Source organism: Bombyx mori, chromosome 11 (assembly GCF_030269925.1).
Source record: "Bombyx mori chromosome 11, ASM3026992v2".
In the NCBI taxonomy this organism is placed as follows: domain Eukaryota; kingdom Metazoa; phylum Arthropoda; class Insecta; order Lepidoptera; family Bombycidae; genus Bombyx; species Bombyx mori.
In genome coordinates this window covers 2341306-2357652 of record NC_085117.1, presented here as the reverse complement: position 1 = coordinate 2357652, position 16347 = coordinate 2341306, and the positions used below count along the sequence as shown (strand labels likewise).

Genomic DNA, 16347 nt, shown 5'->3' with positions numbered 1-16347 from the left:
AGAGAGTTCAGAATCAAGTGATTCAGAGGATATGTCAGAGTAATTTCATATACATACTTAATTTGTTTTTGGTTTATTTTACTATTAATTACAATATAATTAGATAGGTACAATTAAAAATTCTAAAAGTTCAATGGTTTTTTATCAATTCTTTTCAATAATTGAACAATTATTTTTCACGATATCTCGAGATTGGTCATCACCGTCTAATCTCATGTGCGTTGCGAGCAGTGGGCAACCCGCCCCCTCACCCGTCGCCACCTAAGGCGCGGCCACAGAATACTATTACTTCTAGCGGGCGCGGCCAACTAGTTCCGCGCGCACTTTAATTTATGTACTTAAAACTTAAAAATAATATATTCGGAATTTAATACAATTACCATCTCTTAGTGCATATAATTATCTTCCTTTTCTTTCTCAGTGGTTAATATTATACTATACTGTATACTATCAAAACATTGTGTTTATAAAATAGTGTGATTAACTTATTTAATTCTGAGTGAAATTTTCTCGCTAATGTGGTATTAAATAACAATTACAAGCTAACCATTATGAGCCCGAAATAGCCTGAATAAATTTGATGTTTCTCGCTCTGCCGGCTTCGATATATTTGTGTGAAAGTGAAATAGGATAGCAGAAAAAAAAATTAATGATGTCTGATAATTACTAATATGATCTATTCATTGACGCAATGTCATAATGTACACAACCTTATCATTTTCTTGATAGTGTGTGTGTTATATTTTCATAGGACGACATTATACATCTTGTGTTTTTTACTGAAGGTGTTTTTTTATTATTATGTTAGTTTACGTGTTAAAAAAATCTTACTTTTCACTACCTATTAAAATGTTTGAGATCTTAAGAGGTTTTGTAAATCGGTAAATGATTTAATCAATTTTAAAGTTTTTTAGTATTTTGTTTTGAAGTTTTCTTAATAACGACAATTTTCATTATGTTTTTAAAATGAAATGCCGCGATTGGATTGTTTTATTCTGGCACATGATAGCGTCTCAAATTCTCAATTACATTTTCTCATGCTAAGACTCGAAATGTCAAAAAAATATCAAACCATTGAGCTTCATGCGAGAATTCACTAATGCCTGCGAGTAATAAGAATCTAAATTAGGTACTCATATTAACCGCCAGTTGAACATTGCTACGTAAAATAAATAAATGATTATTATAGTATCAAAATCGTCAAGCCAAAGTTTTCATGGTGCTCCAAAAAACAAAGTTGCATGATTTTTACATTGAATTATATTACTATAGTAGAATTATTTTGTCCGTGCAGTTTGGGTCATAAAACATAGCCCGGCTAGGGCGGTGAGCGCGCGTGGTGCTGCGCGGGCGCAACGCCATTATCGATAAAAACAAAGGCAGATACACGGCGTCGGGGTGGTATACGAAAGGTGGTGAGACATTGTTTTGTTAAGAGTCATTTGTGCCTACCTACCATTTGTGCTTACCTGCAAATTATATTACATTATGTCGAAGATAAATGTGTTTTTATGCATTCGTTTTCTGAATTTCTTTAATAACCCAACAGCTACTCCTTTACTTTGTATCAAAACGGCAGAATTTATTCAAAATAATAGTTACACGTGTTGTTATCAACAATATGTTAAAAATTTTCACTGAAATAAGAATAGATCCCGAAAAGTTCTCGTTAAATTGCTGCGGCGATATGTGGTGTAAGTGTTTGATTAGTAATTTTTTCTTTTATTTCTATCACTAAACCACAAAATGACAAAACTAAATATGCTATCGATGACGCTTATCGACAACAATAATGCGCATCACTATGCCCGTCCATAAGGCTCGTGAGTGGAAGAGAGAGCGAAATATTCGCTTCACCGCTCCGATTTTTTATGACCCAAACTGCACAGACAAAATAATTCTACTATAGCGTACTGTAAATGAGTCGACTATTATCAAAGGCGGCAATCTGCCTTTTGGACAATGATTGGTAAATCAGAAAAACGAATTATTGACTTTGTATTCCATTGGCAGTCACAAAACTCTTCGGAACGACATCTTAGATAAATAACAGGTTAACTATTAACCTTTATTTAATGCAGGTTTTGAACCGTATTCTTTGAAGGAGACGATTATATTCAAATAAATCTGTATTGACATATCAATAAAAATGTTTTGTCCAAATGCACAGATTGCCACCTTTGATAATAGACGACTCAAATATTTGAAGCTGATTTTAACAGGGGACAGCATTGTTGATCAATTTAATGCTTATTCAAAACTTGTCAAACCCTCTTTGTTGACCGGTGTTTGATTTGAGTTTGAACGCCACCAAACGTCACAATGTCACTCGCTATACCAGCTGCGGACATCTTGAAAATATTCAACAAAGTAGGTACCTACATTAATATCTATTTACGCATCCATCTAAATGTACTTATGTAAGTATATATGCGAGTATCCGGTTTTCGGTAGTACAAAGAGTCATATTCAGGTTCAGATGATAGGCTGTGATTTTTTCTCCGATAATATCATTCGACTTTTTTTTTTTTTAATAGGTACAGTTTTTAAATAGGAATTTAACAATGATGTTTTAATTTCGTTGTCGTTCGTTCGTTTAATATCGCGTCTTTGAAATTGAAGCCGCTTAGCAAAAAAAAGAAAATAAAATTTAATACTTCGAATGACTTATATATAAACATAGAGGACCTCTATCGGCTTATAAAATGAAACAGTCGTTTTTAGTCCAGAAAGGGAAAAATGTACTCTTTCCGTCTCTTTCAAATCAAGTGTATACCTTTGAGTATTAAAATGGAAAAACCAAAAAAACATAATTCTTCAATTACATTCTTCGAATGTACTAAAAACATGAATTTTAGATTGAGCTATTTTAATTCTAAAGGTATTATGAAACTAGTAGTCGCCCGGTAGTTGAAATTCGACTACAATGAATTTAAATTATAACTTTGAACATTAATAAGGGTTTATTGTCAAATACTATCATAGACCTCTTTATTAACACGCCAAGGCTTCACTATAGATGAAAAATATTGAAGACAAACCATATTAATCTATTCTAAATTTGACCACAGACCTTAACAATAAACAAGAGAGTACATATTTATGTGTGTGTTGAGTGTCAAATACATGGTAGTGTGTGTAATGTTTTTTTCTGATTTAAATTATATTTATGCAAAATAAAATAAAAAGTAACATTCTGCACTACTTCTCCATATTCCCTATAAGTGTGGAAAATTTCATACTCCTCCGTCCGCGCAATTTTCGTAAAAAGGGATACAAAGTTTTTGCTTCACGTATTAATATATAGAGATTAATACGTGAAGCAAAAACTTTGTACCCCTTTTTACGAAAATTGTGCAGACTGATGAGTATGAAATGTTCCACACTTATAGAGAATATAGAGAAGAAGTGCACAATGCTAATATATTTTAAAATAATGCTTAAAAGATACATTATATCAATAAAGAAAACATTACACACACTACCATGTCTTTGACACACACACGCAGGCATACTATTTATTTCTTGTCAAACTTTTGTTCTTGACGTCTGTGGTCAAATTGAGAATAGATTAAATATTGTTTGTCTTTATTAATATTTTTCTATAGTGTAGTCGTTGCGTTGAAAATACAATCTTAATAGTGTATAAACTTACAATTCCAATTAATTAAAGTCGAATTTCGACTACTGCGGGACCTCTAGTATTATTAAATAGGTTTGTTCGTTTTGTTTATAATCACGTTTATTTCCTTTCGCAATGTCAATGTAATTAATAACTCAGGGTATCGATTTATGTAAAATTAACCCCGGTCTGCGGAACGGGCTTGTTTTCACAGAGAACGGGCTTTTAGTTGCGACACGACTATAAATTAATTTGGTGCCATTTCAAATGTTGCGGTTTAGTTAGGAGAATTTGTCATCCATAACTATATCATTACGGTGGAAGTGTTTGTTTGTCCTTCTTTCGTGTCGTAACTAAGCAACGGATTCACGTGATCTTTTTAAAGTCAAAGTTTTAGTGGTCAGTGAAACGACATAGGCTACCTTTTATCCCGAAAAAACATTTCGTTCTCCCGGGAAATTAAACCGACAATATTCCTTGACCACCACACAACGGAAGCCGGAGGTAACAGCTAGTCCCTAAAGATAAAAAAAAGTGTGATGTCGTGGGACAGCGGATAGGAACGAAGTTCCATAAAAAAAAAAAAAAAAGAATGACGAGAAAAAAATCGCGCGATGAAATATCGCTGTGCGGAAAACAAGGCCTTATTCCACGGACTTTTTCTTACGGTTTTTACTATCACATTTCTTTCAGTTCGGTCGCACAGCAAAATCCCTATCTCCTCCAAGCCTGCCGTAAGGAACATAGTTCCAATATAAAATTCGATGTGTGTTGTGTGATCCCTACAGACTCCGAAGTGAGTGGACCCATCTTAATGAAAGTGTAGGGAATCTTCAGATAGACCCAAAAGTAAAGTTAAGTGGCGAGCAAACAAAAACCGGCCAGCTTTGACTGTGATTTAATATTTATTGACTAGATTAGCTAAAAGTAAATAACGCATTTTTTGTTTCATTTATTTATTTATACTTTTAAGATACAAAATAAGAGCATATGCATACATTTCTAACAATTTTATTAATAGTTACAATTGTGTACTACATACAACTGCAAAAAAAAACAATAACAATAAGTGTCTTTCGATTAGATATACTTTAATAAGAACAAAATAATTAAGAACTTATGAAATTATATTTTCAAGAAAAAAAAAATAGTGCTCGACTTAAAAAAACCCAGGTAAAACTACACAGAGGCAAAGGGTCGTAAGTGCATAAGTAGACGTAACTTTTTTGCTAGCAGGACTCAATTTACTAAAAAAATAATAGGTCTCTAAGAAAACAATCAAACAAGAAACACGATGAAGTACATAATAATCTATTTCGTAAATTACAAGACGTATAGATAAATTTTAATGATATATTATGTGAGTTAAGCCCTTTCTGCTTAACTACGTCCAAACTATTCTAGACTATTCTAGAAGTTATCCTAAACAAATGACTATCACCTAAAATATAACTGATGTTGTTTATATAAAATAAAAAGAGTGTAACACATTCGTGGTCTCATTCACAGCGAGTTATTGGAGCTTTATATAGTTATAGTATTCTTAAAATGCTTTTGATATAGCTCTCATAACTTTATACTAATAAGAGTGTAATTATCATGATGGCGCAAATAAAAAAAAAACATTTTTTAATTGCGTTTGAAATGTTTGTCGGGAAACATTTTTGTTCATAATTAAATTTACATATTCATAACATTAGTTTATGTACAAGTCTATAGTTTTCATGAAATATAAGGATATACTTTCTAATAGTACATTGAACCCAAACAATTAACAAGATTAAAATGTTTTACGTAATTACTCAAAATCATAAGCGGCCTTGGAAATGTCTCTTTTAGCCATCTGAATTTTGAAAAATAGGCTTTTTATTAATTCTTCATAAAAAAAAACCGTTTCTCTATGCTCTATTTCTTTGGATCTTTATTTAGACAGTATTTTAGGTTAGTGATTAAAAGTAGACAATCATACTCGCGTAACTGTAATATTATAACCTGTTTTTTTTTCAACAATTGCGATTTTTTTCCCGATCGCTTAATGTATTTGAATAAGTATGTGCACAATATAATGATTACAAATTACCACTACTAAACTATTAAAATAATAACATTTCATTTCAATTTGGCGTTTTCTTTCTTCATATTTTTATTTTAGTGTATTTTAATTCGAGAAATGAAAGCATTTTTTCCGTTGGCCATTTTGGCGGCAATAGTAATTTGACTGCCACGTGACAAGAGCAACGGTGCATTAATCTATGTACCTATAAGTTTGGCCGTGAGAATGTTTATTTTCAAAAAAAATACAAATATTTTTTATATGCTTAGTATTATTATTGGTGATGTATAAGTCTGTACAAATTCTTGAGGTTCTTTTTACTGGCGGAAAAATAACAAGTGGCGTCAGCTGAACGCCCATAGGAAATTAAAATCGAAATAGTAAAATATATATATTTGGACACCTGTAGAATTTCCACGTTTAAACCGAAAACAAAGCTAAAGCACATTTCCTGGAACAGCGGTGCTCAAACTACGCGTCCTAACATTTATAAATACGATATTTGTAGAGTGACCCTGACGAATTTCATCTCCGGGGTACATTTAAGGTAATTAATCAAATGTTCAAATATTTACTCGACGTGACCTATAAAAGTAGGTTAAATAGTTTGATTATATATAATTTTACGTCGTTGGGCGTGTTTTTTATTGCTTGGAAGAGTGGTCGAGCTCACAGCCCACCTGGTGTTAAGTAGTTACTGAAGCCCATAGATATCTACAACGTAAATGCGTCAGCCACCTTGAGATATAAGTTCTAAAGTCTCAAGTATCTCTGGTCTCAACGGCTGCCCCGCCCTCCAAACCGAAACGCATGACTGCTTCACGGCAGAAGTAAGCAGGGCGGTGGTACCCACCCGTGCGGACTCACAAGAGGTCCTACCACCAGTAATTACGCAAATTATAAATTTGCGGGTATGATTTGTATTACACGATGTCATTCCTTCACCGTAGAAGTAAATCGTGAACAAAATCGTGCTAAGAGTCGCTACTCTAATAATGGATAAGGTTAACGAGTTTTTAGGACGAGTTACATTGCGCGTAGTGCACTCGTTATCATTATATCACAAATAACTCACCGCGCAATGATGTTCGAATGAGGCAATTCAAATGTTGTCAGACAAAAAAAAACTACGCAGGTGCAAGACAAAATGAGGATATACATGACTTGTGCTTATTCGTAATTATGGAGGGTAGATATAAGGAGCACCATTTCAGTCTATTAACATTATCAGTAGTTACATTAAACAGTAGAAACATTAGTAGCAAGTGGAAGGATTTAAAAAAAGAGCGTCATAAACATAACATTATGAGGAAAAGAAACACTTCCTATGTAAATAGTAAGATAAATAAATAGTTGAGATTTTAAATATTTCACGCTACTACACAAATCACGAAATATATTAAATATCTCAACCCAGCACATTTCAATCTGCTTAAAACCGCTATATTCATATCATTTCCACTTCCCACACCAGCGTTATATCGGTGAGTCTTCCAACAATGAGTCACTGTTTACAGGTCGATACTTTATCAACTTGTCCCTTTTACAAGACGGCCTTCCTTACTAAACGCCCATCTAAATTAGACAGTTCGAGATATCTAAGTAATCGTTCTTACACAGAAGCGAGTCGAATCGGTTGGTTAAGTAGGCGATTCGCCTAAACACAGCGAACAATAGTTAACGATTTTTATGTTGGGCCTGAAAGTCAGGAGTTATTTAAAAGCATTTATCCGCTTTCATAGAAATTAGTGGTGACATCTCATATGCAGGCAGGGGGGATGAGTCAAAGAAATGAGCAATTATGACAATTAAATTAAAACTGCGAAACCTATAAGCAATGTAACAACTTTCGGCGCCATCTTTGACAATATACCACTTGCTACGGTGGCGCTGTCTTGATCGGTCGCATTTCGAGCGCACTTAGTTTCTCGCCGGATCTTCTCAGTGGGTCGCGATTCTGATCCGGTGGTAAATTCAGCGAAGCACTGCTCCTACTAGAGCTAGTGTTAGCAAATTCCCTCAGATTGAACTTGTAAGCCTAGCTGTCCGCGCGTAGCTAGAATAGCCCTTTACACTTACCAGCGAATGGTAGGGAAAAAACGTCGCATTTTAACGAACACTTTTTGCATACACTGAGTTTGCTACTTACCTCTCTCTACCCTCCATAATATCAGTCGATAATTTGTTTTAATTTTCAAGGGGCATTCCGTAGTTTTTTAATTAGGTTTTTTTTTTTCTAATCGCAATATATTAAAATCCATGTGAAATGCGTTCAGAAACTCGAAGTTACCATTAGGCCGCGCACCAATGAGAATCGTGAAATAAAAATAAAATAAAAATAGATTTATTGTACAAAATTTATAGACGTTTTTAAAAACTTAATTCTTTTCAGTCGATGCGTAATTTAAATTTGATTTACAACAACGAAAAGTTGCTTTTTATTGTTTTTTTTTTTTTCTTAAATTTTTATAACCATAATGTTGCATTCTTTGTCCCTTTCTATGACTTCGTATTCGAAGTCGCGTTTCAATCTTAGGCTACTTTTAACTTTGGTTGAAGACTTGGGCGATTTTTTTATTGTCGCCCTGTCGTTTGTCGGTGAGGTGGGCTTGAACTGCCCTATTCTGGTTTTAACGATCATTTTTTTCTTTTTAATTTTCTCGTCGACCGCGCCCAGGGTGTCCTCGACGAAGTGCCGGTACGAATCATTGAATGACGTCAGCGACGCGGGCGACCCGAACTTCGGGGACCCAATTTTGTTGTCCTCAAACTTCACGTTCTTCCTCGTATTGCTGTAAGTCTTAACGGGCACTTTTGTTTTCATTTCCGTGTCAAGTTTAGATTCGTCCTCGACAATGTCATCGGTGGATGTCTTTTTAGCGAGCTCCTTACCATTCTGACACTCAATTTTACAGCCAGCCTCATCGTTCAACAGCGAAGCCATCTCCAGTGCTTTACCGTACAACAATTTCAATACGTTCTCCTTAACATGCAACGATTTACCCAAAATAGTGTCCATTAACCTCTTGAATTGCACGCTGAGGTCGTCCGAGTCACAGTCGACGCTCAGCACGGTGTAACAATCCGTATCTCTCAACAGTGAGCTTATTGAGTACTTCTTGAACTCCTCGGGGAGGGTGTATTCATCGATTATGTGCCCGTAATGAGCTTTATAGTACACGACCTGTATGCCTTTGCTGAACTCTTGCTTCGTGAAGCTAGACGGGCACATGCTGGCCGTAGAGCTGTCGCATTTCATGTGACTGCAGTGATATATTTGCATATTATCAATTTTGCTTAGGGTCGTGTATTTTATATCGCAGCGTTTCTCCGTGTCCTGTCGCCACGCCGAGAACGCTGCAACAAATCGCTTATTAAATTTCGACAATAATACATAAATCAATACTAATATATAAAGCTACAGTGGTTTTTACGGATGTTCCGTTATAACTACTGAACCGTGCATCCGATTCACTTGAAACTTGGTATCCATATAGAAAATACATGTACTTAATGGATAGGCTGATATTTACATGAGTGTTGGACTCCCTACACCAGTTGGGGGGCGTCAATGATGATAATCTTTGTGGGGGTGAGGAATAATAATGTTAATGTTAAATGCCCAGCGAAGTGGACGGGTACAGCTTGTGTACTAATATTTTTCTTGCTTTTGTTGAAGTAATAACTTCTTATGGGCGGGTAAGACGCTTGGTTACGTGGCGCGTTACGGCGCCAGTCTGTCTGGCTTCCCTTTCTCTCACGCACACGGTGGTGGCATTGAGAACGTATGTAACTCCTAACTATTTTTTGTATCTTTTTCAATGTATGTTACAGTTTTCCTTACATTATAATATTAATATACATAAAATTTAAGAAATAACCTAAGCTTTGTCTCAAGTTAAATAATTTTAATATTAAATAGTTCAACTTGATTTGTTTAATTTATCACTTCTGGTAGGGTTTCCCGAGACGCTCACTTCTTTTTTTTTCACAAAAATTACGGTGTGCTAAAGAGGTAATGAAATTACGAGCACCAGTCAAAATGGGGTTCGTGTGCTATCAAACCTCAAATGAATTACAATATGGTAATTCAGAACGACAATTATCATTAAAAATTTTTGTGTGGGTAATTAATTTATACTTTATCTGACTGTAATGGGAAACAATTTTTTTAACAAGCAATTTTATGTAGACTTCATTTCGGTACCGTGGCGCCATAAGTTTTAAAAACTTTTTTTGATAACAAACTTTACACCAACATAAGACATCAATAAAAAAATATATTTTGAAGTGTTTATTTGCATTTTACCGATACAATATATGTATTGATACCTGGTACAATATATGTATTTATTTCTTAATTCAGAATAAATTTGACTAAGCTTTTCTCATTCTAGCAGCTCTCTTACCTGCATTGTTACAGAAATGTTTCCATATATTCATGAAGTCGGGATATAAATGTCTTACAAAGATACAATTAGTGGCCCTCAATAATATTGTACTATTATACTCTTCCGATTCTGTGGACCGAATGGAAAGCATTCGACGTCGCACAAAACACGTCATTTCGGATCCCCCCGATCCACTAACGGTGCTTTGAGGTACCTCAAGCACCAGTAATCGTGTTAGCAACGTCGTCAGGTTTGAGCCCTTTACGTGTAGGTATCAGCTTAGATAGAAAAACAAAAATGACTAAAACTAAATCAACTAGCATGTGGTTAAAAACTCATCCCCTATATGCTGGTGACATTCAATGTAATTCATATTTTTATTATAGTAATTTTTTATTGCTTAGTTGGGTGGACAAGCTCACAGCCCGCCTGGTGTTCAGTGGTTACTGGAGCCCATATACATCTACAACGTAAATACGCCACCCACCTTGAGATATAAGTTTTAAGGTCTCAAGTATAGTTAAAACAACTGCGCCACCCTTTAAACGAAACGCATTACTGCTTCACGTCAGAAATAGGCAGGGTGGTGGTATCTACCTGTGCGGACTCACAAGACATCCAGACATCACCAGTAACGTTAATGCTTTGAGGTTGCTACACTATCAATTTGATACCTCATCTTTCTATTACTCAATCTGGGTGGTTCTGAAGCTTATAAAAAAAGCACAATGCAAAAGCTTTTCTGATGTCACTCATAAATCTGAAAAGTGTTCTTGTTTCCCGGGAAATAGAAGGAATGATGTTACCTATGAAAGATTACAGCTAAACTCAAATTTATTCATTAATAAAACTCACCAGCCTCATCAGGAAAGAACAGGTTCTCAGCTCCTTCACTGTGAAGTCCTGCTATGTGTAGTTCGTACAAATGTAAAGTATTGAACTGCTGATTGCAACCGAGACAAGAGTACTGGCTCTTCAGAACGTTAGAGAATGATATACCACATGTATGATCATCGGACTTTATTAATACATTACAGGCGATGCAACGTTCTATACGAACTGGCTTGATTATATCTTTCGATGTTGGTAAACTGCAAAACCATGGTGTTGTTAGGATGGTATATAGAAAATGTGAGATTTGTTTACCTCCTAAAGCTATAGTCTAATGGGAATCATGATTTGTTTTATAAAAATATTCTAATACTTCAGTAATATTTGTAGTAACTTAAATCATAATTTGTTCAGACATTTGCTGTTGAAAATTGCTGGTTTTGCACAATATACTTTTTTTTAAATAGGAATTTGGCTCCTATGCCTTTGGCATTGATTTTGCCAATATCAAAGTATGCACAAAAATGACAGGTAATAAGAGGGAAAAAATTTACTAAATATGAATAAATTCCATACGCGAAACTTTGATTTTAAGAATAGCACAAACAAATAAAATATGATGGACTAACTACTTTAAAGATAAATACTATTGCCAAATAAAATTTTACACAGAATATTTACATGTTTAGAATATACTAAAGTTACTAAAAGAATTAATATTAATAGGCCAGGGAATGTCTTTTCGAAGGATATCACACACAATATACTTAATTAAAGTGTTTTTACACATAGCTAATGATGTATAAAAAATGTGTAGTTGAACTCCCACTGTAGTATCTTTCTTGTTCTTGTTGTTGTGGTCCTAGGGTATCCCGCTGGTACATAGGGCTCTCACAAGTTGTCTCCACTTGATCTTATATAGTATGCCATTTAGTAATACAGACCTATATAATGTAGCAAACGATGAGTGCAGTGAGAAATTGCTCTCCAAATGTCACCAAGTGGCAGTAAACTTACTTTTCATGTCTATTTAAATAGAGACCTACTTCACCTAAGAATTTATTACAATAAAATATAAATGTCCTAAAGCAAATAATGAACTAAATTAATATACACATTTGTAAAGAAACAATAAAAAAAAATGCTATAACTGAGAGTTATTTCGATCAGTACATTTTTTTCTGTTGAACACAATTCTGACTGGTTACCATAATTATATTGTATCCTGTCCATTGCTAGCAGAAACAGCGCAAATGCTGTATGTAATATTAACAATGTAATCGTCTTATTTTTCAGAGAAATTTTGGTCTGGTTACTACAAAAAGCAAAGCGCAGGCGCGCTTATATTATTAATTTTATAAACTTATTACTACATAACAGGCAGCGGTTTAAAAAGAACTACGTGGGGTCGTCAACTTTATATTGTATCAAATTTATGGCGCGAAACTATACTTACACAGGGTTCCCTTTCTCGTCAATGCAATGATATTTCTGGATGTGTTTCCAAGCCCAGGAGTAAACCTTGAATATTTTAGAACAAACCGGGCACTCAAATTCGGATTGTTTCCCGTCTTCACTAGGTATTGGCGTTTTAGTGTTGTATTTTCTTAATAAATTGTGTGGCTGTGATTTTTTTGTCGAAGCATTTTCGGATGTTTTGTTCATTTTATGGGCCACTTTTATTACCTTTTTATGGGGTATAAGCTTCCTTTTGGCTATAACTTCGGTTTTAGGTCGGTATGCAATCCTTTTCTTCAGCGGATGGGCAACGGCTTGGTGCGAACGTAACGCTTGCACATTTTTGAATCCTAGAGCACAAGTATCACATTTACACGTCAACCGTTGACTTCTCAACTTTCCTGGTATCTTTGAACCCATTTTATGTTCAGCATTCGTTTCAATTAGGTCATAAAAGTGTATTTTTTTCACTGTTCAAGCGACGCGAACAATCTTGAAAACGTTCCATAGATTCAGGTCAACAATGGAACGGATTTGTGACGTTAACGCTTACGGACAGGTGAAAGAGAAAACAAAGTCACAGTTTAGGAAGTTGAACAAGGATAGAAGATCATGCACTCTACACAGTACAGGAGCAATTTAATTATTCTCAGCATCAATTCTATGGTGATGATGCATCATTTTTTTTCACTAGGACTATAAATGGTCTAACGAGTACACTGCCCAACTGGTGCTAAGCGGGCCGAAAGTTGACAACATGTAGCCGTATTTCACAAACAAAACAAGCATTTGACAAAAAAAAACAATTGTATTTTTTGGGTTCTTGTGCTTAATCTGCGCCGACCATAGACAAATACCTACACAGGCAAGCTTAGTGTCGTCAGATGGAGTTTTGCGCATTAAATTTGTATTTTTCGAACTTATTTCCACTGTGAGCTTGAGAAATCCTTCCTTATCTGCTAATGCTTTTCGCGCTGACATAAATCAACAATTATCTGGTTCTGGTTCATTTAGTATGCGTTTTTAATATAATTAATTTATATTTATTTGTTCACGTCAATGAAAAATGATAATAGAGCAATTAAAATTTCATGTATTAAACAATTTAATTAATCTCATTCTTATATAAAAAGATTAATTTGACAACAAGCCCTGATAAGTTTTGAGGCGATGTTAATAGACATTTTGAAGATTAGGTATAAGTCTATATCCCAATTTTCATTGAATTTATTAATTTTACCGCATTCTAGAGCTGATTGTGAAAGAATTTTTAGCCAAGTAAACTTAATTTAGACTAAAATTAGAAATAGTTTATCCAATGAAAGTATCAATGGTACTTTACTGGCCAAACAACATATTTTAAATGAAGCGGGTAATTGTGCTAATTTTAAACCAAATAAAGAAATGATGGCTAAAATGACAAGCAATGAATTGTATAAAAAGCATATGTAATTATAATAAAAAATATTTTTGATGTGTACTATTGGTTTTATTCAAATCTCCGAAATGTACTACTTTTTTATAGGTGGTATACTAATAACTTAATTTTCCATCTGACAGCCCTGACATAAAGTCAGCGTCGGAACGGTACTTCGATAAGGCTATTCGTCATGATAATTGCCTTATCGTTGCCGCCCCTGACTACTCTCCGAATCCTGATCACGCAGATATTCGAGAACTCATAATATGTCCTGCGATTTCGTTTCATCTTCCCATACTAAGCGCTTTCATATATGATAAGCAGTTAATAAGTCGCCGTTGTTGCATGTATAAAATAAAATAATTAAATCGAGAGGATATTTAGTTTAAACGACATTTCTCTTTGTTATTAAAGGTCCGTTTGATTTGATAGGTGTTAGTATTAACAGTTCGATGTTTTTAACTGAACTTCAATTATATTAACCACATTCAAATAGCCGAAGAAGTTTTTTTTCGTTACGATATTTTTCCCAAAACTTATACTTTAAATGCTCTCAAATGATATTGCCACGGTCTAATGTCCTACGTAGATGAAAAAAGAAAATCACTTTTTAGTTGATTAATATTAAGTGTTCTTAAAGTCAATAGGTTCTATTTCATTGCTCAGTATATTTGATTAACAGTGGTTTTTTTCTTATATATGGGGTAGATGGGTGTCAAGTTATTGGCGCCCATGGACATCAACAACGTAAATGCAGCTTCAACCTTAAGACATGTGTTTTAAGTCTCTAATTTTACAGTACAACAGCTGCCCTTTTTTACCTTTCAAACTAAAATGCTGCTTCACAGCAGAAATAGGCAGATTGTTGGCGTCTACTTGGACAGGTTCACAAGAGGGTCGTCTTACCAACAGTAAAAGTCCAGTTTTTTTGGACTATTTACATTGGCTCACATTTGTAAATGCGACTACAACTGGCCTTAGAGCTGAAAGACGTGACCTCAATGAAATTTTTCCTTCCTCTTCTCTTCTGTCTGTTCTTATAACTTATTATATGTCTGTTCTTACAACTTATTATATCTTAAAACTTAATATAAAAAAATCCTAAATTTTAATAATTAACATTTTTATTCGTCCAAGGATTTCACCCCCCATAATTTGATTTTGTCTTCACAAGCTGATAGTAAATAGTTGTCTGTGGGATGGTGACTCAAGGATACTACAGCTTTTCCATTTAAATGAACCAACTTTTTACTAATACTACTACTTATTAGATCGTAATAGAATATCTCTCCGGTTGCAGAACCTGAAATAATATGACTGTCTTTTTCGTTCACAGCATTTTCTAGTAACAAATCCTTACATTCATGCCCTGAAAATGTATTCAAAAGTTCCCCGCTGTCCTTATCAAAAAGTTTTATTGAGTTATCGGTGCAACTGAGTATGTAACATTGACCGTCTCTTGTAAAACTTCCGAATGTTACGATATGTCCAATGTAGTCAGAAATCATTTTCCCCATCCGAATATCATATAATCTAACATGAGAATCAACGGAGGTTGTCAGAATTTCGTGGTCTGTAACTTGGAGGGATGTGATAGAATCCTTTGCGTCTCTTAAAACTTGTACCGGCTCTTGTCTACGACTGACAATGTCCCAAAACGCGACGGTGTTATCTACCGATCCGGACACAGCCATAGTTGACTCTTCGTTGAATTTAATACAGGTCACTGAACTTGCATGGTGTCTGTACCTACGTAATGGTTGCGCTGTAGTAACGTCCCATAGAATAACTGATTTATCGACGCTGGCTGAGACGATGTGGCTGCTGTCGCAAGATCCTGCCGCGTCTAACACTTCGTTGGCGTGTCCGCCGTATGTTTTGAGCATGAGATCGCGATGGGGATTCCAAAGTTTGATCTTTTTATCTGCACCACAGCTGAGGCAGTATGTGCCGTCTACATTAAACCTGACCGCGCGAATAGCTTGCTGGTTGCATTTAATCGTGGTTAAAGTTTTTAAGTCACCCATTTTCTTGTTGTTATTGACCTACCGAAATATTGGTCATTGTTTAGATTTTTTGCAACGCCACAATCACTAAATTTACTAATTTATCCTCGTCCTTTGATGCGATTCCGCAGTGTCAACTGTCAGCTACGGAGCGTATGATTGATAGCCTGCAAAGAGACACCGTGACGCAATTACCATTTATTTAACTTTTACAGGGATTTCAAAGTAAATGTTTCTCTATTTTTTTTAAGTGGATAACAATTATTATAAGCTTTTGAAATATTTTGAATATGACTGACGTTTGACATTTAGTATCAGGAGTAGTAGTTTTATGTTTCCAACTGGAAAGGCAAAGTTATCATACCATTAGGTCTAATCATTTATAAAAAAATTTAAATGAAAAACGGTAATATGAAATGCAATGAAATAAAGTTGATTAATATAAAACATGACATGAAATGAAATGAGATGAGATGATATGAGATGAAATATAATCTCAATAAAATGGTCGTTATTTACTGCGACTTTTTCAGTGGACTTTTTGCAGGATCTGAGAAGTTACGTCC

The 16347-nt window shown here is 34.7% G+C and overlaps 2 protein-coding genes and 1 long non-coding RNA gene across 3 annotated transcripts; 1 reads left to right on the top strand and 2 right to left on the bottom strand.

Moving 5' to 3' along the window:
• The first annotated feature begins 221 nt into the window (after positions 1 to 221).
• Positions 222 to 5740, top strand: LOC134199647 (uncharacterized). The gene is made up of 2 exons (XR_009974208.1): positions 222 to 2370; positions 4316 to 5740. It is a non-coding gene; the product is annotated as an uncharacterized LOC134199647 (long non-coding RNA).
• A 2257-nt stretch (positions 5741 to 7997) lies between these two features.
• On the bottom strand, positions 7998 to 13829 carry LOC101738779 (uncharacterized). The gene is made up of 3 exons (XM_004922171.5): positions 12354 to 13829; positions 10922 to 11157; positions 7998 to 9032 (listed from the first exon to the last, which is right to left on the bottom strand). The coding sequence occupies exons 1-3, from the start codon at positions 12773 to 12775 to the stop codon at positions 8134 to 8136; spliced, it is 1557 nt and encodes a 518-aa protein (XP_004922228.1). The 5' UTR covers positions 12776 to 13829; the 3' UTR covers positions 7998 to 8133.
• Positions 13830 to 14881: 1052 nt separating this feature from the next.
• On the bottom strand, positions 14882 to 16118 carry LOC101743206 (WD repeat domain-containing protein 83). The gene has a single exon (XM_012692972.4). The coding sequence runs from the start codon at positions 15800 to 15802 to the stop codon at positions 14900 to 14902; it is 903 nt and encodes a 300-aa protein (XP_012548426.3). The 5' UTR covers positions 15803 to 16118; the 3' UTR covers positions 14882 to 14899.
• Positions 16119 to 16347: the final 229 nt, after the last annotated feature.

Coding starts and splice junctions, on each gene's coding strand:
- LOC101738779 (XM_004922171.5), bottom strand. CDS start 12,775: ATGGGTTCAAAGATACCAGGAAAGTTGAGAAGTCAACGGTTGACGTGT. Junction 11,158..12,353: donor GACGAGAAAGGGAACCCTGT/GTAAGTATAGTT, acceptor ATGGTTTTGCAG/TTTACCAACATCGAAAGATA. Junction 9,033..10,921: donor GTTCTTTCCTGATGAGGCTG/GTGAGTTTTATT, acceptor GATTTGTTGCAG/CGTTCTCGGCGTGGCGACAG.
- LOC101743206 (XM_012692972.4), bottom strand. CDS start 15,802: ATGGGTGACTTAAAAACTTTAACCACGATTAAATGCAACCAGCAAGCT.